Source organism: Paroedura picta, chromosome 5 (genome assembly GCF_049243985.1).
Source record: "Paroedura picta isolate Pp20150507F chromosome 5, Ppicta_v3.0, whole genome shotgun sequence".
Taxonomy (NCBI): domain Eukaryota; kingdom Metazoa; phylum Chordata; class Lepidosauria; order Squamata; family Gekkonidae; genus Paroedura; species Paroedura picta.
The window spans coordinates 130,244,094-130,266,262 of NC_135373.1; the positions used below are offsets into that span (position 1 = coordinate 130,244,094).

The following is a 22,169-nucleotide window of genomic DNA, read 5'->3' on the forward strand; positions in this document are numbered from 1 at the left end:
ACCCAGATATACACCACAGCTAGGATCTGAGCATGAAGTCTACACATCTAGGAAGCACAGGGATGCCAACCTCCAGCTGGAACCTGGGGACCCCCTGGAATTAGAAGGGTAGGTTTTTATACCCCTGTTTTCACTACCCTATCAGGACTGCAACTGCAAAGGTGACTGCAAGGGTGCCTGCAAGGTCACCCAGTTGGCTGCATGTGGGAATCAAACTTGGCTCACCAAATTAGAAGCCACCACTCTTAATCACTACACCAACATTACAAATCATCTCCAGACAAAAAAGACCAATTGTAAATGAGGGTATTCCCAGGCCCCACCTGGAAATTGGCATCCCTACATGTTCTCCAGGTGAATGGATTGCTGTCACCTGGAGATCAATTGTAATAGCAGGAGATCACCAGCCACCACCTGGGGGTTGGCAACTATAGGCTTTTGCTTTAGGCAAATGAGACTATACAATTAGTCTTGGCCAGCATGCTCTGCATTACAGTACCTCTCCTCTGCTTTCCCTTCTGCATCAGCAATGTTTAAGAGGTCCCCAGTATGGTGAAGGTGGGTCCCATAGTACCCACTGACTACTTAAGGTAAGGTCACCAGTTTGTCCCACTTTTGGAGGGACATCTGGGGGTACCTGGCAAATTGTACTTATGTTGAAATTAAAAGATATATATTACAATACTATTTTTGTGTTCTACGCATTCTATGAAACTTTTTGCTGCCCATATGGACCACATTTTTAATCAAGAACCGCCCTGGTCAATGGTGTCCTGCTTTACCAATGTTGCCTCAAGGGGTCCCCCAACTTGATTCAGGTTGGTGCCGTAGCACCCACTGACTGCTTTCCTGGCATCCACCAAGTGTTTGTAGAAAGCAAGTAGAGCCATGTGGGGCTCCTGCCCAGTAAGCCTTCTGATTAGCCACTGGAGATTTGATTGGCTGGGCAGATTTTTTCAAAAAAATGTATTGTAATGGCAGCTGCTGTCACCGAAGCAACCAGGTTCTTCACTGTGTGACTGAAGGGAAGCTGTGGCAGCCATTTTGTGGCTGGCTGTGCCTCCTGTGGCAGCCATCTTGTGGCAGCCATCTTGTGGCAGCCATCTTGTGGCAGCCATCTTGTGGCAGCCATCTTGTGGCAGCCATCTTGTGGCTGTGCTCACGACACTGTGTTGGCATTTTGAAGACGGCTGCAGGCCCCAAAAGATTGGGGATAACAGCTTAGGGATTCAAATAGATAACTACCAGACTTAAATTTTAGCCTTTTCATTGGTTAGGACGTAAAGAGAGGTTTGATATAGATAATTCATTATATATTCGTGTTTGATCTGTCTTTATCAGTTTTACTCTGCTTTTGAATGGCCTGCAGCAAAAACTGAATAAAGGAAAGATAACGGCCGGAGAAGCGTTTTAAGTTCCACATAAAAACACTCGCTGCATCGCACTTAATTAAGGAAAAAGTTGGAGCAGCAATGCTCTCATTCTTCATTAATAGGGCCATCGCAGTGCTGGACTTTGAGGCAACTTTTTCCATTAGGCAGCTGAGATCCTGGTAATTTCTTTCTGTGCCTCCAAGGGAGATCACTTCATTTCCCAACCGAGCTCTTGATTTCTCTCTGTTTTGACAATGCATAGTAATGAAGAGCTTTCTGATGAAGCAATTTGTATGCACCTACCCAGAGTTGATTTTAACGCAAGCGGAAAACCAGGACGGGCTGGGTTTCCCCCTCAGAAAGGAAAGCACATCATGCCTTCTGCGCGATGCTTCAGCAGAACAATGGGGAGGTTTGAAAATGTCCTTCAGGCTCTAGAGAGATGGCTTGCTTTTTAAGTCCGGCCCATATCCCTGGATCCTTTCCAGGGTGTAAACTGCACGGAGCTTTTATTCCAGCCCCAGATCGATTCAGTCCCTGCCTTCTACACAGAATGCGATTTCCGTTTGGATTTGGGGCGATTTTAATTTTCCTTCTGCAGCAAGAAGGATTGATCCGGAGTGACCCTACCTTTAGTGTGCAATATCTTGGAGTGCTGAAAATCCTGAATAAGGAAAGCTCCGTGGTAGAGAACCTCTGATAGGCCACACCTGGTCATGTGACACGCTTGCCTTAAAGGAGAAGCCCCTAATTTCTCTCAACTTCTGTCGGTCCTGGATTTTTCCTCCCTCCTCTGCCTTTTTTGATCCTCTCCCCCTCCCCTCCAAGAAAAGAAAGAGGCTCCCTGCCTGGCTCCTCCCCCCCCCTTCAAGAAAAGAAAGAAAGAGCCCCCTCCACCTTCTGAGCCTCCTTAACCATGTGCAGAAGACTTTCCTGTTTCAAGGGGGGGGGAAGGAAGAATCGAGTTCAAAGCGATCTGAATTCAACAGGATTGACAATGGAATAAAGAAAGTAAGTGCAGACTCTGCCCTAGTCTACTTTGTTCATCTCTGGCTTCTTCTTCTATCAACAACTGAGCTTCGTCAGCTGTGGGTATTCAAACATTTTGCCAACTTCATTCGGGTTTTTCAATTTATTTTGTTAAACCTGCATAGATCCAGGCAGAATTTGCTACATTTATTACTATTACTATTATTTAAAATGTTTTTAGAACAAAATACCACCCAATGACCTATATGGACTTCTCTCCACCAAGCTGGAGCCCAATTGGAAAAGATGCTATCTATGGGAATGACTAAATGGTGGATCAACTAATCAAGCAGATGTAACAGAATCACAGAATCATAGAGTTGGAAGGGGCCATACAGGCCATAGAATCATAGAGTTGGAAGGGGCCATACAGGCCATCTAGTCCAACCCCCTGCTCAACGCAGGATCAGCCCAAAGCATCATGAGTTTTTAATAATGTTTTTAACTGTGGGTTTTATGGAGGATGTATGTCTGAGACCGTTTATGCACTGGAGGTTTCATGCCAGGCTGCAGGCTGGAGTTTTAGTCGTGGCAGGTTGCCCTGCACCCACACGGGGGAGCTTTTGGCCCTTATTTGTGCTCCTGCATGAGAGCTGGGGCAGTGAAGTTCCCAGTGCATAAACGGTCTGACATGTAACATGGACCGCCCCAAGCCTGTGTGCAGGGAGGGACGGTATATTAAAACCAATTAATAATAATAATAATAATGCCACCTTTCCACCTAATCAGGGTCGATTCCCCAAGAGGGCCAGGACAAAACATTGACATTTTAAACTATTAAAACCAGCATTTAAATTAAATTCAGTCAAAGTACGTTAAAAAGGAAAAAGAACCAGGGAGCAGTTTATTGAAGCAGAAGTTATGCCAGAACATGAACCCATTATGAACAGGTTTTCATACATTTCCTCAGTGTGTGCCTATAACTACAAATTAAAAGCATCTAGAATACACATCAAAAAATTGTTTAGCCCATAAAGTATAACATTCATGAAGTCATTGGTATATTTTGAAGGAACTTACATTTAGAAAGCTGCATACATGAATGTCTTGAATGTTCAATAAAGACCCTCTTGGAAAAGAGAAAATGACGGGTTACAATATATAGTGAATAATGTTATTAAGAATCTCTATCTGAGGATAAGGAATCGATAAGGAAACTTACCCACAATATAATCAGGAGTTAGAGCCAGTTTGGTGTAGTGGGTGGGAGTGCAGACTTCTAATCTGGCGAGCTGAGTTCTATTCTGCACTCCCCCACATGCAGCCGGCTCTCTCAGCCTCATCTCCCTCACAGGGTGTCTGTTGTGGGGAGAGGAAAGGGAAGGCGAATGTAAGCTGCTTCTCAGCCTCATCTCCCTCACAGGGTGTCTGTTGTGGGGAGAGGAAAGGGAAGGCGAATGTAAGCTGCTTTGAGACTCCTTCGGGTAGAGAAATGCGGCATATAAGAACCAGCTCTTCTTCTTCAGTAATCTCAGGGCTCCCTCAGCCTCATCTCCCTCACAGGGTGTCTGTTGTGGGGAGAGGAAAGGGAAGGTGATTGGAAGCCGCTTTGAGACTCCTTCGGGTAGAGAAAAGCAGCATATAAGAACCAACTCTTCTTCTTCCTCCTCTTCCTCTTCATTTGTCATCCATAAATGATTGGATTTTTTTTTGTTTTAATAATGGGGGACTGGGTACTAGGGGACCTGGAGATTTCCTCAAATTGAACTCAATCCCGCATGGCAGAGAACAGTTACCCTGGAGACAATGGACGGTTTGCAGGGTGGACTCTATGGAATCGTACCTACTGAGATCCCAGGCTCCATCCCCAGATTCTCAGGAGTTCCCCAGGCTGGAGCCAGCACCAATATTCTTCCACCCCCCAAATATGGCTGAACCAAACCATTTTCTCATGCCTCTTTATAGATCTCATGGCTAAGGGGGTGGAGTGGGGAATCATGTCAGTTCCTTTTGTATAGTGCAAATGTTAAGCCACTTTAGGAGCTTCTTGTCTAGCTACTTCCTTCTCCTGTAGAGTTTAAATTGCCTTCAGATGGGGTTTCTGAGACGGTGGCATCATCCCCCACTTTGCGCTTGGGGGAAGATTTCAGCTTTCTGATTGCATTTAACTATATCAAAGGCACGGGGAATCATTTCCTTTCGTTAAGCCGCTAATGATCTTGACATTTGGCTGAAAGCAGCTTGTGTGGAACTCTGGTGTCGTTTTTTAAAAAAATGATTATATAACCAGTCCCTGTTTTTGCATTTGAACCAGGTGTTTTCAAAAGCGTACTGTAAAAATCTGAGCTCATTGGTCCTGCATAATCAGACCCCAAAGACAAACCAAGAAAGAATCTAGAAGAATACACCGGGTCAATGCTGCGAGGTTTCCAACAGTGTTAGCAGTTTTGAGTCGGTCTTGAAAATGTAATCGGCAGCTTTATAACTTGCCGTATTTCTGTGCCTTTAACCCCACCATCAACACTCTGAATTTGAGCAAGAATTCAATGCGTCAGGGTTAAAAAGCAGCTGCTTCTAATCTGGGGTTTGATTCCCCACTCCTCCTCCACATAGAGCCAGCTGGGTGACCTTGGCCTGCTCACGGTCCTGTTAGAGCTGTTTTCACACAGCAGTTCTGTCAGGGCTCTCTCAGCTCCACCTCTCTCACAGGGAGACTGTCGTGGGGAGAGAAAGGATCGGTGATTGTAAGCTGCTTTGAGACTCCTTTGGGCGGTGAAAAGCAGTGTACAAAAATCCAGCTCTTCTCTTCAACTGGTGGCTTTTCTTTCCTTACGCAAATTGTGGGAGGAACAATTAACATGGAATGCATAGAATCATAGAGTTGGAAGGGGCCATACAGGCCTTAGAATCATAGAATCATAGAGTTGGAAGGGGCCACACAGGCCATCTAGTCCAACCCCCTGCTCAACGCAGGATCAACCCAGAATGCACTTTCGGCTCTTGAGACTGGCCTTTGCAGTTGTACGTTTAGCAGCCACTTGGCTGGTGTGCAAAGCATAAGTTTCTATCGGCATGCTGTGAGATACACCAGCAGCTGAAACCACGTCGCCCCTGCAGTTGCAATGTCAGCCTCCAGGTGGGCTTGGGGACCCCCGGAATTATAGCTCATCTCTAGACAATAGAGATCTCTTCCCCTGGTGGAAATGGGTGCTTTGGAGGGGGACTTTGTCACACTGAGGTCCCGTCCTCCCCAGGGTCCACTCCCCACACCACAGGATTCCCCCAATCTGGACCTGGCAACCAGACACCCCCCCCCCAGTCCCCTGCTTGTGGCCAGGGGGAACCGGGCAGCCCCAGCTGATTCCTGAGACTAATTACTGCCCACAATTAGCAGCAGAAGGCTCTGCAGCCAGGTTTGTAAGAGACTGGTAAAGTGCTTTCAGGATCACAGTGCCCAGCTCAGTAACTTGTGGTGGTTCCCTCACCAGCCCTCGCCAATTGACAATTGGAAGAAAAAGGTGACCTCTAGCCCAGATTGCTAGCAAGGGCAGGATGGCTCATCACAGCAGGGCTGCAAACCTCCAGAGGAGACCTGACAGTCTCCTGGAATTACAACTGCTCTTCACATGACAGAGACCAATTCCCCTGGAGAAGGTGGCTTGCATTGGAGGGTGGATTCCAAAGCCTGATACCCCGCTGAGGTCCCCCTCCTTCCTAAAACTACACTCCAGCCCTTCCATCTACAGGAATCTCCTGACCTGCAGCTGGCAACCCTAATTTCCATGAAAGTTACAGCCTGCAAGGATTTCCCCCTCTGGATTTCCCCACCTGCACTTTAATTGGTAATTGGTTAGAGGAGAAGGCACCCTGTTCTCCTGGTATTGTCAGGAGGATCATTTTCAGCTGTTAAGGGCACCAGCTGGTATATAAAAAAAGGGGGGTGGGGAAATGAAATGGAGGTAGCCTTTCTTGTTGGAAGTTTCTGGCTGTGCAGAGTACTGTGAGTGTGTTAACGTTGTGGTTTCCTTCTCTGGTTTGTTCCTCTAGGGTCAGTTAATAGCAAAGGTAGATCTATATTATACAGCAGGTGTGGATTGTGGGAAGTTGTTGAAGCTCTGTAGGGTATACTAAAGTCTTGAAACCTCCAAGGTTCAGACCAGCCTTTCTTAATTGGGTATGCTCTCTTCCTTTCCCTCCACAGGAGACTGAGTTTATAGTCTAGAGCAGTCTTTCTCCACTTTTTTACTGATGAGAAACCCTTGAAACATTCTTCAGGCTTTGTGAAACCCCACAGGTGGTGCAATTGTGCAGAATATGATTGGGAAGCAGAGTTGTGTATGTGCTTGCCCATGGTTTCTCCTCTCCCCACCCCTTCCGGGCAATTTTGGGAGGGGTGGGTGGGTTGGCAGGACCATGCATGGTCACATCACCTGATAATGTTTAACAAATTTCAAAAATATATTAATATATTAATTAGTTAATTCCCACCCATTCAGGGCACCCTTCCAGAGCTATCAAGAAACCCTGGTTGAGAAGGCCTGGTCTAGAAGGTGATCTTCTAGTTTCCTGAAACTGCAGCATTGCTAGTTGCATTGCTAGAGAGAGAGAGAGAGAGAGAGAGAGAGTTGGGACCTCATGGGTCATCTAGTCCAACCCCCTGCACTATGCAAGACACTCGCATACATATCATTCATCCACTGTCACCTGCCACCCCCTTAAACCTTCACAGAATCAGCCTCTCCATCAGATGGCTTTCCAGCCTCTGTTTTAAAATCTCCAAAGATGGAGAACCCACCACCTCCCGAGGAAGCCTGTTCCACTGAGAAACCGCTCTAACTGTCCAGAACTTCTTCCAGATGTTTAGACAGAATTTCTTTTGCATTAATTTCCTCCCATTGATTCTCGTCCATCCCTCCGGGGCAAGAGAGAACAACTCTGCTCCATCCTCTACATGGCATTTTTAAATACTTGAAGATGGTTATCAGATCCCCTCTCAGTCCTGCCTTCGATGTCTCAAGCCAGCTTAATGTTCCCAGAAGCTGGACTGATATTTGGGTGGGAGACCACCAAGGAAATCCAGGGCGCCTACGCAGAAGTGGGCAATGGCAAACACTCTCTTGCCCTGGAAACACTATGGTGTCAAGATAAGATGGATGCTTTAGGCTGATCTTGCATTGAGCACCTAAAGATTTTTTCAAATACCTTTGTGACGGCTGCTTTCAGTCTCCTTCTGGTTTCTTGCTTGCAGTCTCCCTTCTCACTTGGACGAAACAATGACTTCTAAAGTGCAAGAAGGACCAGTTCTCTCCTCTGAGAGGAGAGAAGAGGCACAGCAACAGGTATGTCTCCCCTATCTAAACATGGCTTGGTCTAAGTAGAGGCCTACAGATGAGCTCCTGGCCAGAGCACGGAAGACTCTTTTCCTGTAGGGTCATGTTTTCCTGGTGGCCAGCAGCTCCTCCCTACTCTGGAGTAGGAGGGCATACCTGGCTGCTGCTTATGATGTGACTGTACAGGAAGTAGATAGAACCCCAGCTCAGTTCTGGCTGTAGCATAGATGTCTTCTGTGACTGGGGAGATTTTTCCAACCACTGGCTGAAGTCTGTGCAGAATTTGTAGTAGAGGGCCATTTTAAGAGGTGAGTTCTTAGAAGAATAATTGTTCTCTCTTTCTTACCTGCCTCTGATCTGGTTCCAGATGGGCAGCCATGCTAGTCTGTTTTGTAGCAGTAGAAAAGAACAAGAGTCCAGGAGCACCCTAAAGGATCACAAAATTTGTAGCGGGGGAGGGGCTTTCATGAGACACTGCTTACCAGTTTGGTAACTCACAGAAGCTCATACCCTGCCACAAATTTTGTTATTCTTTGCCGGGGTCCCCCACTTTCTGGACCCCACCTTGCCCCCGAACTCCCCCCCCACACAACTCACCCTAACCCAGAAGAATGTCACGACGTACTGACATCACTCGGAATTCATGTCGGGAGGGGGTGACAAGCTTTATGGGTTGGGGGCGAACTCTATGGCTTGAAGCTGATTCACCAGTATGTTGGCCCCTGATGTGTCTGACTTGCTGACCTCACTTCCAGGTGTCATCAGCACAACAGGAAGCTCCCCACCTGCAATGTGGATGGATCTGCCAATTCTACTGGTTCTTCTCCCCACTAAATCAGTGGTCCAGCAGGTCTGCTGCAGCTTATAGCAGCTTGGCCATTCGGCAGGAACTCATGGGAACCTGTAGCCCATGAACATATGGAGAGTTATAGTTTGGCCACCCCTGGAAGCATATGCATAAAGCATCCCTCATGGGCCCAAAACCTTCATAGGCCAAATATTGATGCATTTAAAGAGCTATCTGCTTGGGTTTTTTAAATTTATGTGCTAGGTTGCCAGGTCCAGTTTGGGAAACTCCTGGAGATGGGGGGGGGGGGCGGATGAGACACCAGGAAAGGGAAGGAGCTGAGCTTGGCATAGTGCTGTGGACCCCATCCTCCGAAACAGCCGTTTCCTCCAAGGGAACTGATCTCTTGTAATTTGGGAGATTGCCAGGCCCAACTGGAAGCTGGCAAGTCTATTGTATTGCCAGGCCCAACTGGAAGCTGGCGAGTCTCTTGTATCGCCAGGCCCAACTGGAAGCTGGCGAGTCTCTTGTATCGCCAGGCCCAACTGGAAGCTGGCGAGTCTCTTGTATCGCCAGGCCCAACTGGAAGCTGGCGAGTCTCTTGTATCGCCAGGCCCAACTGGAAGCTGGCGAGTCTCTTGTATCGCCAGGCCCAACTGGAAGCTGGCGAGTCTCTTGTATCGCCAGGCCCAACTGGAAGCTGGCGAGTCTCTTGTATCGCCAGGCCCAACTGGAAGCTGGCGAGTCTCTTGTATCGCCAGGCCCAACTGGAAGCTGGCGAGTCTCTTGTATCGCCAGGCCCAACTGGAAGCTGGCGAGTCTCTTGTATCGCCAGGCCCAACTGGAAGCTGGCGAGTCTCTTGTATCGCCAGGCCCAACTGGAAGCTGGCGAGTCTCTTGTATCGCCAGGCCCAACTGGAAGCTGGCGAGTCTCTTGTATCGCCAGGCCCAACTGGAAGCTGGCGAGTCTCTTGTATCGCCAGGCCCAACTGGAAGCTGGCGAGTCTCTTGTATCGCCAGGCCCAACTGGAAGCTGGCGAGTCTCTTGTATCGCCAGGCCCAACTGGAAGCTGGCGAGTCTCTTGTATCGCCAGGCCCAACTGGAAGCTGGCGAGTCTCTTGTATCGCCAGGCCCAACTGGAAGCTGGCGAGTCTATTGTATCGCCAGGCCCAACTGGAAGCTGGCGAGTCTATTGTATCGCCAGGCCCAACTGGAAGCTGGCAAGTCTATTGTGTGTGTTTATGACAATTGTCAAAAGAGCAGTGATCGGACTGGGTTCTTTGCTTCTCTTGTCCCACTAAAGGATGTGATTGCGAGAGTGGCCAGCCTGCCTTTGGTGAGCAGCGCCTATGACTTGGCTGCGTCGGCCTATGCTTCTACCAAAGAGAGCCACCCTTTGGTCAAAGCGGTCCTGCACCTGGCTGAGGAAGGCGTCAAGCATCTCTCTGATGTGGCCGTTACCAGTGCACAGCCCCTTCTGACTCAGCTCGAGCCTCAGGGTGAGTAAACCTCAGAGGGAATGCAGGCTGTAGGTTGTTGACAGAGAGGGGCCGAACACCAGGCTCTTTAAAATAAAAAAAATAGTCTCATTGAGAAGGGAAACTAACTTCATATAGAAAGAGAAGAGACCTAACTGTCTGTCTAACTGTTGTTCTGCATTTGGTCTGTTCTGGAGGCCCGCAGGGAGGAAGTGTGCTCGGAGGAGCAGGAAATAACGAGAGTTTTGCTAGCTGGGGGGTTAAAGGAAGGGCCACAGAAACAAGCTAACTCTCCATCTCTATAAACCTTGTCCATGTCCTTTCCAGGCCTAGCTTTAATGATGGAGCGACAGTTTGTACTTCAATGAAACACCGTGTTCTCTTGCCACCTGCAGCAAGCAGAAAGGAACACCCTGTATAATGACAAAAAGTTGCAAAATGCTAATCAGGTTTTCTCCTGTGCCGCTGAGTTATTGTATTCAGCAGGGGTGGTTTTCCGACAGTGCCCGAGACGAGGAAATTCATCCGTCTTTGACTTTGCAGTCATCTAATGAAGAGAGACATTGAAACAGGATGAATTCCAGGTCCCTGCTGTGGATGTGGAAATGGCTGTGATATTAAGGGTGTGGAAATAGACGGGAAAAATAGTAGAAACAAATGTAAAAATAAGACATGTGCCAGTGTCCTTATAAAACAGGTTTGTGTACGTGTAACTTACCCAGGATGTCTTTTAGGGTCTCATTTCTGTGTGCATACCAGACTTTTGGATGTCTGTAATTCACGTACCATGTAACTAGCATTTTGCAACTTTGTGCATAGAGACTGTGTCCTCATCCCATGTCCACACATCTGACTGTCCTTCATGCTACTGGCCAGCCCTGGCAAGGTTGAGGAAAGAGCAGGGTAAATCTGCCAAAATAGAAGGGCTGGCGACAGCTATAGATAGAAGGCTGCCATTTTCAGTTGCTATAATTTCTAGTCCGTGTAGACAGAGTTAGACAGTATAGTGTCTGCCGTTCTGCACGTTGCAGAAGCTTAGAAACGGAAAAGGACCGAAGGACCGGGTTGGAGGGAGATGTTCTAAAGACCTTGGACTTTTCTGCATGACAAAAAGAGGGCTTCTCGTTTTGTAGGCATGAGAGTACATTCTAACAGGCATGGAAGACAAGGCCGCGATGAAATCTGATGGTCCAATAATTGTGCTAATTAGCTAGGGAAGGGTAATCTTTCTGGGATTCCAGGAGGAATGTCTAAAAGGATCCAGATTAACTGTAAAATAGCACCGTAGTGGTTAAGGGGAGGTGGGGTGGCCTCCAATCTGTAGAACCAGGTTTCAGTCCCCACTCCTCCTCCACATGCAGCCAGCTGGGTGACCTTGGGCCAGTCACAGTCCCCTTAGAGTGGTGTTTCTCAACCACTGGGCCGTGGCCCGATACTGGGCCGCGGGGGGCAGGGAGGCGCTGGTGTGTCAGGAGGCACGCTGCCCTACTCCCTCCCCTGCACAGCATACGCGCACTGTGCCGGGAGCGAGCACTGCGCTGTGTTTGTGTGTGTGGGGGGGAGAGGCTCCAGCACCGGTAGACGTTTGCGGGCGCTGGTGCCCACAAACGTGTAGGTGTGGACCTGCCACACCTGTGCGTTTGCGGGTGCTGGCATGCTCCCCCCCCCACAGTGCGTGCTGATTTGCGGGCGCCGACACCCAGACCCCCCCCCCCCAGTCCCCAGCCTGAAAAAGGTTTGGCCGACCTCCCTCACAGGGGGTCTGTTGAGGGGAAAGGAAGGGAAGGCAGTGGTAAGCCACTTTGAGACTCCTTCAGGTAATGAAAAACAGGGTATACAACCCCCGTTCTGCTTCATCATCTTGTTCCAATCCCAAGCAGTTCAAGAATAATGCAGCATATGGGAATCTAAATCCTAGTGTGCAAGAAGCATTGCATGGGGACCAGCTCCCCATTGCATGGGGACCAGTTCATAGCTCTTAATGGATATGACCTGGGGGATACTTGAGCTGCTGAAGGATCAGCTAGCTCAGGGGTAGTCAAACTGCGGCCCTCCAGATGTCCGTGGACTACAATTCCCAGGAGCCCCTGCCAGCATTCGCTGGCAGGGGCTCCTGGGAATTGTAGTCCATGGACATCTGGAGGGCCGCAGTTTGACTACCCCTGAGCTAGATGCATACAATGTGGCAACTATAGACCAACAGAGAACTGCTCTCTAGTTTCAGTGGCCGGTCAGTATGCTTCAAGGGGCCTGGATAAGCTGGAGGAGAAGCTGCCCATCCTTCATCAGACAGCTGACCAGGTAAATTGCCCTCACTCGTTGTTCTTCTTTGCCCCACCTTCTCATTTGACCTGCAAGCTCTGGTGTCCTAATGTCAAACAGGGACAACAGTTCACCCACTTCTCAGTTATGCAGTAGGACCAGTTTAAGGATTTGAAGGGTCCATGTCACCAGAGTCGGTTCAAAGGTTTGTGGGGGACCCTAACATTTATGTGGCTTGTGGTCAGATCACATGCTCAATGGGTGATGCGATGATATATACATATCATCCTCTTTTTCGTTCTCGTAGTCCACAAGCCACATAAGTATGAAGACCCCCCTAGCCATAGCAATGTGAATGTCCCCTAGTGGTACAGTACCACGGGGCCCATAGCATGTGCTAGACATGTGCTTCGTGGATAAACATCTTCTGTTGCCCAATTACAGGATGTTGGCTTAGAACAGACTTTCTCAAACAGGGTTTTGTGAAACTCTTAGGCTTCTAATCCCCTTTTAAAGCTGTACACCCCCACACGGGGCCCCTCCCGGCCCCTCATTGGGATGGTTGAGGTTAGCATGACCATAAAGGTAAAGGTATCCCCTGTGCAAGCACCGGGTCATGTCTGACCCTTGGGGTGACGCCCTCCAGCGTTTTCATGGCCATACATGGTCATATCGCCCAATAAATGCTTAACAAATGTTTAAATAAAAATCAACTAGCTTCCACTCATTTGGGAAATGTTTCCAGAGCTGTCAAGAAACACCAGGGTTTCATGAAACCCTGGTTGAGAGAGCCTGCTGTAGGGCTTCCTTTTTTTTTTGTGGCTGCCCAACATTACATTCACACTTCCCATGAAGCCGTCTCCTCCAGGCCAGCTGCTGCCACGCAAAATCCTGTTGTGGACAGCTCAAGACCAATGGGGAGAGCTAAAGCAGCATGCATTGCTTATTTAGGAAACTGGGTAACTTACTGAGTAAGGAACCAGGGGCGATTTTAATTTTGCAGGTGATATGTAAAAAAAAAAAAAAAGGAATTTAAGTGAAAAGTGGAGTCGAACTAAGTGGTGGGAAGAACCATTGCTCAGCACCATGTTTGGCTGCTGTGGCCTGACTTGATAATGGTTAGACCAGGGGTAGTCAATCTGCAGGGGCTCCTGGGAATTGTAGTCCATGGACATCTGGAGGGCCGCAGTTTGACTACCCCTGGGTTAGACTGATGTGTGTATGGTTTTTTTTCAGGTTATCCTTGATACACAAAAACTGGTGTTGTCAAAAGTAATCGATGCCAAAGAAGCCGTGTCCAAGGCTGTACAGAGCGGCAAGGAAAGGGTGGTAGACACGAGAATGGGTCAGATGGCCCTGAGTGGAGCAGAAGCCATCCTGGAGAAGTCGGAGGAGTTGCTAGACCACTACCTCCCAGTGATGGATGAAGAGCATGGTAAGAAAGTACCACTGTGTCTAATGGCCTTATGCGGATCAAAAAACCCACAAGACGGGGCCATGACTGGCATCGGTGTAAGCCAGTGGGGAAGGATACCTGTTACACTGAAAAATGGGCTGAACCTAAAAAAAAGCAGACATTCATGCACAGAAATACTCAGAAAAAGAACCAAGATCTCATGAAATTGCTGTGGCTGCCTTAAGTTGCTAAGGCAACACCTCACAATGGCGAGGTCCTTGTGGGGAATCTGTCAGAGGGCAGCAAAACCTACAGATCATGGTGCAAACAAGTTGGTTATGATGGCCTTGTCATTGAGTGGTTGCCTTGGCAACACAAGGCCATGGTGGCAACAGCAGGAGCCTTGAGGCGGGGTGGGGGCAGGGAGAAGGTCATTTCTCCTCCCTGGATCCTTGTGAGTCCACCCCTTGCTGGATTTGATCCATGCCATGGTTGCTCAAACTTCTGCTCTGTCCGGTTCCCAAGCTAGAATGTCCAACTGCAACTGGGCACCTACCTCTTTGTTCCCGGTATGAATCAATCACTTTATTTTTATAGCTGGGGTTGTGGAATCTGCACCAGGAGGAGCTGACGCAGCTTCTGAGACTCCCGGGTACTTTGTGCGTCTGGGCTCCCTGTCGAGTAAACTCCGTCACCGCGCCTACCAGCATGCCGTAGTGAAGGTGAAAATGGCTAGGGAGAACATCAAAGAGGCTTTATCTCAGCTGCATCATTACATTGGGCAGGTAGGTTCCTTGTTTATTTCTGCACTTTGCTACACCTTTCCGTGCTGTCTTTTCTCACCAGTAAAACACACGCACACTTCCTTCTGAGTTTTCCTTAAACTTGCCATTTAATCAGCATTGTGGACTTCTACAAGTGGCAAGGACAGAAAAGGCCGCCTAGTTTGGAGAGCTTGGCAGGATGAAAATGTGCTGTACTCATAAGTTTATCCTTTGAAACACATGGGGCTTCCCCCTACTACACTGAATTTCCTACGCTGTGCAGGGAGTTGGACTAGATGACCCTGTGGGTCCTTTCCAGCTCTATGATTCTGTTCTTAAGCCCCAACTCTTTTGAACCTGCTGGTACCTTTGGAATTCCAACACAGTATGGTGAGGACCACAACAAAATGGCTGCCACAGAAGGACTGAAAAGGGTGATGTTTTGGCTTTAGGGCCAAAACTTTATTGGTAAAATTAGTCACTTCTGGCTGATGTTGGCACATGTGTCAATTTGCATCGCTCTTCAAATTTGGGGTGGGGGAAAAATGTGCCTCCTAAATTTGAGAAACTCTCACCGGACCAAGGGATCTGGCAACCTTATAAAGCAACCTTATATTTTAAAAAATCTCTGCAGCCAATCAGATATTTTGGTGGGCAAAAGTCCCACCATGGCCCTGCCCACTTTCTAAAAACACTTTGCAGGCACTTGGAAAGACGGCAGTGGGTGGCGTATTGGGGAACCTATGGCTTATCCAGGGTTGGTTTCTGGATGTAAGTTTTTGGGGAGCTGCCTATGTAGTGCATTGGGAAGCCCCAGAAGAGCTGGGGCCCTTTACATCAGCCCTGAGTCCTGTCCCCTAATGGCACTGCTATGAATGTTGCGAAAGATACCTTTATAGGCTGCATGAAAAAAGTGGACGATTCCAAAAGTGTAACAAAGGAGAGACAGAATCTATCCAGTGGCTTAAGTATAAGAAGATAAAGTCTCTTATGTCGTTTATTTAGACTTTGACTCTGCCAATGAGTCCTACATAAACAAATGTCCTTATTAGATACCTTTATAGGCTGTATAGAAGATGCAGAAACTTACTGCGGCTCATTGAGCATCTGATGGTAGATCTGTGCTCTGCAAAATGCCTTTACTCCTACCAACCTCCAGGAAATTTGTCAACTTGCCCCTGGTCACATGGACATTCCCAAAGAAGCTAAAAGAGGCAGTAGTTAGGCCACTTTTGCAAAAAACAAGAGCTGGATTCTTCTGACCCGGCCAATTAGCACCCAGTTCTGCACTTAGTGTTCCTAGGCAAGGTGATTGAATGGGAGGGTGCAGGACAGCTATGGAGGGTTTGGAGGAATCATCGGCACTTGACCCTTTCCAGTCTGGCATCTGGCCTGACCATGGGGTGGAGACTGCTCTTGTCTTGATGGCCAACATCTGGAGGAAACTGGATCCAGGCAGGTCAGCGCTGCCGTTCTTGTTATATCTGACATTCGCATTCGACACAATCACCCACAAGATTTTGACCCACTGCATAACTGAAATGGGGAATCTGAGTCCCAGCCCTTAAGTGGCCTTTTCTCCAAGGTTGGGGACAGAGGGTGGCACTAAGAGGACCTCCCAGCATTAGGCTCTAAACCATAACTCTTCTTCTATCATACCTGTTAGCAGACCTTTGTTTTGTCATGAGGGCCAAAAGCTTTGACGGTACACTTGAAGGGCTCTCAAAAGTGGCTCTTGTTTCTCCCTAGATAGAAGATACAAAAGAAGATGTTGCCCAAGAAGGCAAGGAGAAGCTGAATCAGGTATGGATGGGCAGAGACCCAAAAAGAGTGGTGGAAAGTGGTGGTGCTGGAAGGTTGAGGTCCGCTGACCAGACAATACTCTTCTTCACCACAGATAGAAAGTCAGACCTTGGACTTGTCCTCCCACATCACCACTCAGCTGAAGACGGCGTTCAAGAACCTGATGGCTCATATCCAAGGTCTGCCAAGCAGCCTCCAGCAGAACATGCAGCAGGCATATCATAGCATGGAGGAGCTCCATGCGAACTTTGCCACTGCTCAGTCTTTCCATGACCTCTCGAGCGACATCCTAAGTCAAGGCCAAGAGAAGGCCCTCAAGGCCCAGGACTATGTAGAGGATGTTCTGGAATACGTGGTCAATCACACTCCATTGTCTTGGCTTGTAGGGCCCCTTTCTCCTGGGCTGGACAAACCAGGAGAGGTTGCAGAGCACATGAAACCCAATGAGGGGGAAAGAAAGGCCTTAAAAGTGCCAGAACCAAAGGAAAACCTGTCATGAATGTCCAGTGTGTGTCTTTCTGGATGGAATTTAGGAAGGGGGAAGTCCTTGAGCCTGGATTGGCATATTTTGGAAGAATAACATAACTAAGCCAAACAAAACAAAACTTTAAGCTATGCTCCTGGAGCTTTCCTGTCTTCCAAAATACGTGCCTAGGAGTGGGAGGTTTAATAATCATGATCTCTCCTTGAGCATTATCAGACATAGCTGAACTAACTCACCTTTTACTTGTAATTTCAGCGGTGTTTAAAAAAGGAATGTCTATAGCCACAACTTGACTACAGCCAGTGTATCCTTAAAGCCTGATTCCGATCTAGAATAAATGTGATTATAGTGCACTAAAGATGTTTTAATCTTTTCATTTAAAGGAATAACTTAAGTGTGTTGCTGTGGTTGATTAGGGAACTCTTGGCATGGTGGGGTATTTTCATCCTGCACTCAGAACAAATAAGGCCAAGTCCTCTCCAATGCTACACCTGAATTCCATGAGAAACCAGAGCCAAATGTAGGCCAGAAGGAGAGGATGACTAAAACAGAGCATAAATCAGGCCCCTCCCACCTTTTTGAGCACTTTTGGAATTCTGTCATAGCCTTGGCTACAAAATGGCTGCTGCAGGAGGCAGGGCCAGTAACAAAATGGCTGCTGTAGCAGCTTTCCTTCAGTCACACAGTCAATTTCGTGGGTGCCAAGGAGGGTGCCAGCAGGTACCATAGCACTTGCAGCTTCTGACATAAACATTGACTTCTCCACTCTCTGCTCTGAATACTAGAACTCCGACATGGTAATATCTAGTTCAGCCATGATAATGAGGGATAGAAACTTACCTGTAAAGTTTACTGGCCATGACTTTGCAGTAGAGCAGGGGTAGTCAACCCGTGGTCCTCCAGAACTTCATGGACTACAAATCCCAGAAGCCCCTGCCAGCAAATGAACATCTGGAGGCCCACAGGTTGATTACCCCTGCAGTAGAGGAGAGTCTCTTGGCTCACAAACACTGGGCAATTGGTTCTGAAACAAGGAGTCTGCTTAAACTCTACCATCCTTGCTAAAGATCGAGCTGATCTAAACACCTTTAGGATGGCAAACACTGGCTCAGCTATTTGCCGGGAAAGGAAAGGTAAGGTTTTATTCTGGAATCTCCGGTAGCTCATGTTCTGCTAATAACCTCTTGAAAACAGCTAGGATCCTCCGTAGGAAAGTAATACAATAGATAAGCTGCACAGTAGCAAATAACCTGGAAGAACAGGTCATGCAGACATGCTCTGACCGGCATGTGCATCACCACAAGTCTTAACCTCGTGATGGAGAAGCAGAATCTCCTGATTTAATTAATACTGAATGCTTAAGCCTACTTTTTTTCGGCAGAGAGTCCCGTGGCTTGATTGGACTTTGTGAATTTGGGCTTTCCAAACACTTAAGTCCACCTGAGTCCAGTAGGGTTTGCATAAGGGGATTTCAGCAGAAGAGACCTTTCACTGACGGAATTATGTACTGTGAAGTGCATTTCATCTCTTTTTCATGGTACCTGGATTTCATTTACTTCTGTGCTCTTTCAGCTCATTGCTCCGAGGTATGAACAATAAAACAAGCAAACTCCCCCTCTCCGATTCCCAATGCTAATCTGGGGTGCTGAGTATGTTGCCCTCAACTTAGAGGGGACAGTTTTAGTGTAAGGACTGACCAAGAGAGCCAGCATGGCGTAGTGGTTAAAAACAGCAGCCTCTAATCTGGAGAACTGGATTTGATTCCCTTTTCCTCCACATGAAACCAACTGGATGACCTTGGGCCAGTCACAGTTCCCTCGTGGTACTTCTGTTTAGAGCTCCACCTACCTCAAAGAGTGTCTATTGTAGGGAGAGGGAAAGGTGTTTGTTTATAAGTACATGATAGCCCTCTTTAAGTATTTGAAAGGTTGTCACTTGGAGGAGGGCAGGATGCTGTTTCTGTTGGGTGCAGAGGAGAGGACACACAGTGATGGGTTTAAACTTCAAGTACAACGATATAGGCTAGATATCAGGAAAAAAAATTTCAGTCAGAGTAGTTCAGCAGTGGAATAGGCTGCCTAAGGAGGTGGTGAGCTCCCCCTCACTGGCAGTCTTCCAGCAAAGGTTGGATACACACTTTTCTTGGATGCTTTAGGATGCTTAGGGCTGTTCCTGCGTTGAGCAGGGGGTTGGACTAGATGGCCTGTGTGGCCCCTTCCAACTCTATGATTCTATAAGCAGCTTGGGGACTCCAGGTAGTGAAAAGCAGGGTTTAAAAAACAATTCTTCTCTCCATGATTCTCTTTTCAATGGGGAAGTTTCCTCAGTTTTGAATCTCTCCTCCTCATCCCGTTTCTATCTCTGACTAAACTGCCAGCTGCCAATGAAAGAAATGAAATCCTGGGTGTCCACAGCTCTGCTTCCCAACCATATTCTGCACACTTGATCCACTTCTGGGGTTTCTCGAAACCTGAAGAAGGGATTTCTCAGCAGTAAAAAAGTTGAGAAGCTGAGCTACAGGAATGATGAGGTGTTCCCTGTTGAATTTCTGCCTATCATGTGAAATGTACTGGAGCCCTGTGTGGAGAGGAAGTGTCAAATCTACCTTCAGAAAGGCCAAAGACTTTTTGTTCTTTTGAAGAGAAGCTGTTTTTTTAATACCCTGCTTCTCACTACCCAACGGAGTCTCAAAGCAGCTTGCAATCACCTTCCTCTCTGCACAACAGACCCTGTGCGGTAGGTGGGGTTGGAGAGACCTCCGATAGAACTGCTCTGGGAGAACTGAACTATCAGGGCTGTGACTAGCCCCAGGTCACCGAGCTGGCTGCATGTGGAAGAGCGGGGAATCAAACCACACTCTCCAGGTTAGAAACTGCTGTTAACCATCACACCAAGCTGGCTTCTTGCTGAGATTCCTGGAAATCTTAGTGTTTATTTACTTCTGAATATAGCTCTCACTGTTTTGAGCATTTCTGATAGAACCAGCTTTCAGATTGCAAGAGAGCTAAATCGATATGAATAATCTTAACCCAATGCCGACGGTGGGTTCAAGCTACATCTGCATCCTGCTACTGGAAGGGCACTTTCATGGCAGCAAAGAAAAGAAAAGAAAGCAAAGCTGCTCTCATAGGTAATGTCAAAAAATGACGTCTTATTCCTTAAGCTGCTTTATGCTTCTATCAGTAATTCTGAAACCGAGCTCAGGTACCTTGAGAGAAATGTTAAGACGACATTGAGAAATTAATTAAAGGCTTTGAGGAACCCTGGTAGCAGCCAAGCAAGGAGTCGGTCTGCTTTCTCTGTTGCTTTAGCCTTGCCTGTTTCCAGCCCCCTCCGCAGAGATATGCAGCAGAATTCCTTGACCATTGTATTTGTGCACAACTCCCTGCCCTGGGGTTATCGCCTCCCAGTCGTAAAGCATACTTGGGGTGTTCTCTCTCACAGAAAGCCTAGGAACTCTTTTCTGTTGAGAGTCAAATTTGTAATTCTGTCTAAAAGGTGCATTTTTTTTAAAAGCTGGTATAACAGCATGTTTACAAAGCCAGTTTTTTTGAGGAAAAGTAGCTTCAAGAGCCAGCTTGGTGTAGTGGTTAGGAGTGGCAGCTTCTAATCTGGCGAGCCAGGTGTGATTCCCCACTCCTCTGCATGCAGCCAGCTGGCTGAGCTTGGGCTAGTCACAGGCCTAGTAGTGTTGTTCTCGCACAGCGGTAATGTCAGGGCTCTCTCAGCCTCATGTACCTCACAGGGTGTCTGTTGTGGGGAGAGGAAGTCGATTATAAACTGCTTTGAGACGCCTCCTGGTAGAGAAAAGTGGGGTCGAAAAACCCCAAGTGATTAGGTTGGGGAAAGGGCAGGAGGAAAGACCGTGGAACAGATCCCTTTTCAATGCTTTCCCTGTTTAGAGTGCATTCCAGAAAGCTACATAAACACACACATACAGAAGAATCAGGAACATAAGTAGGTTTGTCAGTTTAGGGGTGGGATTTTGGGGACAGAGCCTGAGGAGGGCAGGATCTGGGGAGGGGAGAGATTTCAGTGGGGTCCACGGGCGAACTGATCTCGGCCACCTGGAGGTCAGTTGTCATAGCAGCAGGTCTCCAGCCACCACCTGGAAGTTGGCAACTCTAAGAACAGTGGCTTGAATACCGCACGATTGTCCCCTCACGACAGAGCTAAACTAAATCTGTTTGATTTCATACGTCTGCATCAGAATGCAGGAGATCGCTGAACTAGTTCTGAGAATCCTTGAGTCCTCCAGCCTTTAAGAGCCGTCCTGATAACACAGTGTGGGATCTGGCTTTGCGGCAGCTGAGGGGGAACTCCATCCCTCAGCTCCCCCCTCCAGCCATCACAAGCTTAGCTGTGGAGGAGGCTTCAGCAGCGGTGAGGATCTTTGACTGTCCTTCTCCCTGACTGCTTGTGGGCTAAACCTTTAAGTCATTCTGAGCCGTGGAATGAAATCTCTTCTCTTCTGGCTGCCAATTCCAATAAGCATTTCTGTTTGCAGGTATTTCCCCCCTTCCTCTTGTGGCCAGGACACTTGCGATTTCTGGCTGGCTTCTCCGATACGTCTCATTCCTCGGCAAAAACTTGTTGGTGTTCTTAAGGAAGGGGGGGGGGGAGTGTGAAATAGCAGAGGCGAATGTCTCCTGGATGGAGGATGGGTTTGAGGCTACCCCGTGCCAAAAATGTCTAACTGGCATCTTTCTGAAATAACAATCTGCTCAAATCTGGGGTCTTACTCACAAAGGATCGGTATTTGTGAACTGTCCCCCTGTGTGTGATTGTTAGGCCAAAAGCTTGCCAAAGCTCTGTGATTGCAGCATATCTTTATCCACAGAATGCCCCAGTTTCTGCCCTTCTGTGGATTTAGACCTTGCTTCTCTCCCCAGTTGTCAGCCAAAATGGCTTCCTCCATTTTTGCCAAATCACAATGACCCTGTGAGCTGACAGACAGCAACTGGGGCAAGGTCATATAGCGAGCTTCAGGAGCATATTTAGAATCATAGAGCTGGAAGGGTCCTCATGGGTCATCTAGTCCAACCCCCTGCACTATGCAGGACACTCACAACCCTATTGCTCATCCACTGTCACCTGCCACCTCCTGGAACCGTCACAGAATCAGCCTCTCTGTCAGATGGCTCTCCAGCCTCTGCTTAAAAATCTCCAAAGATGGAGAACCCACCACCTCCTGAGGAAGCCGGTTCTACTGAGGAACCGCTCTAACTGTCAGGAACTTCTTCCGGATGTTGAGACAGAATTTCTTTTGAATTATTTCATCCCATTGGTTCTGGTCTGTCCCTCCGGGGCAAGAGAGAACAACTCTGCTCCATCCTATATATGGCAGTCTTTTAAATGGTTATCAGATTTGAACCTGGGTGTCCTCCAGCCTACTCTGACGCTAACTACAAATACTTGCTAGTGTGTGCATGGGACCCTACAGGGATGCCGGCCTCCAGGTCTCCTGGAATTACAGCTCGACTCCAGACTATAGAGATCAGTGATCCCTGGGAAATGAATTG

General features: G+C 47.9%; 1 protein-coding gene across 2 annotated transcripts; it reads left to right on the forward strand.

Annotated features, from left to right (window-relative positions):
• The first annotated feature begins 6,165 nt into the window (after window positions 1-6,165).
• On the forward strand, window positions 6,166-17,005 carry LOC143838784 (perilipin-3-like). 2 transcript variants are annotated; one of them, XM_077340688.1, is made up of 8 exons: window positions 6,166-6,184; window positions 7,591-7,681; window positions 9,764-9,959; window positions 12,157-12,239; window positions 13,437-13,635; window positions 14,194-14,381; window positions 16,110-16,163; window positions 16,258-17,005. In XM_077340688.1, the coding sequence occupies exons 2-8, from the start codon at window positions 7,616-7,618 to the stop codon at window positions 16,660-16,662; spliced, it is 1,191 nt and encodes a 396-aa protein (XP_077196803.1). In that variant the 5' UTR covers window positions 6,166-6,184; window positions 7,591-7,615; the 3' UTR covers window positions 16,663-17,005. The 2 variants fall into 2 exon arrangements, with proteins under 2 accessions (XP_077196803.1, XP_077196802.1); XM_077340687.1 differs by lacking the exon at window positions 6,166-6,184 and adding an exon at window positions 6,226-6,342.
• The last annotated feature ends 5,164 nt before the right edge of the window (window positions 17,006-22,169 follow it).

What these genes read in the sequence shown, in the direction of transcription:
- LOC143838784 (XM_077340687.1), top strand. Translation starts at nt 6,296, where the DNA reads ATGGAGGTAGCCTTTCTTGTTGGAAGTTTCTGGCTGTGCAGAGTACT. An exon ending in AGTGATGGATGAAGAGCATG is followed by an intron (nt 13,636 to 14,193) that starts GTAAGAAAGTAC and finishes TTATTTTTATAG; the next exon opens with CTGGGGTTGTGGAATCTGCA. An exon ending in GCAAGGAGAAGCTGAATCAG is followed by an intron (nt 16,164 to 16,257) that starts GTATGGATGGGC and finishes TCTTCACCACAG; the next exon opens with ATAGAAAGTCAGACCTTGGA.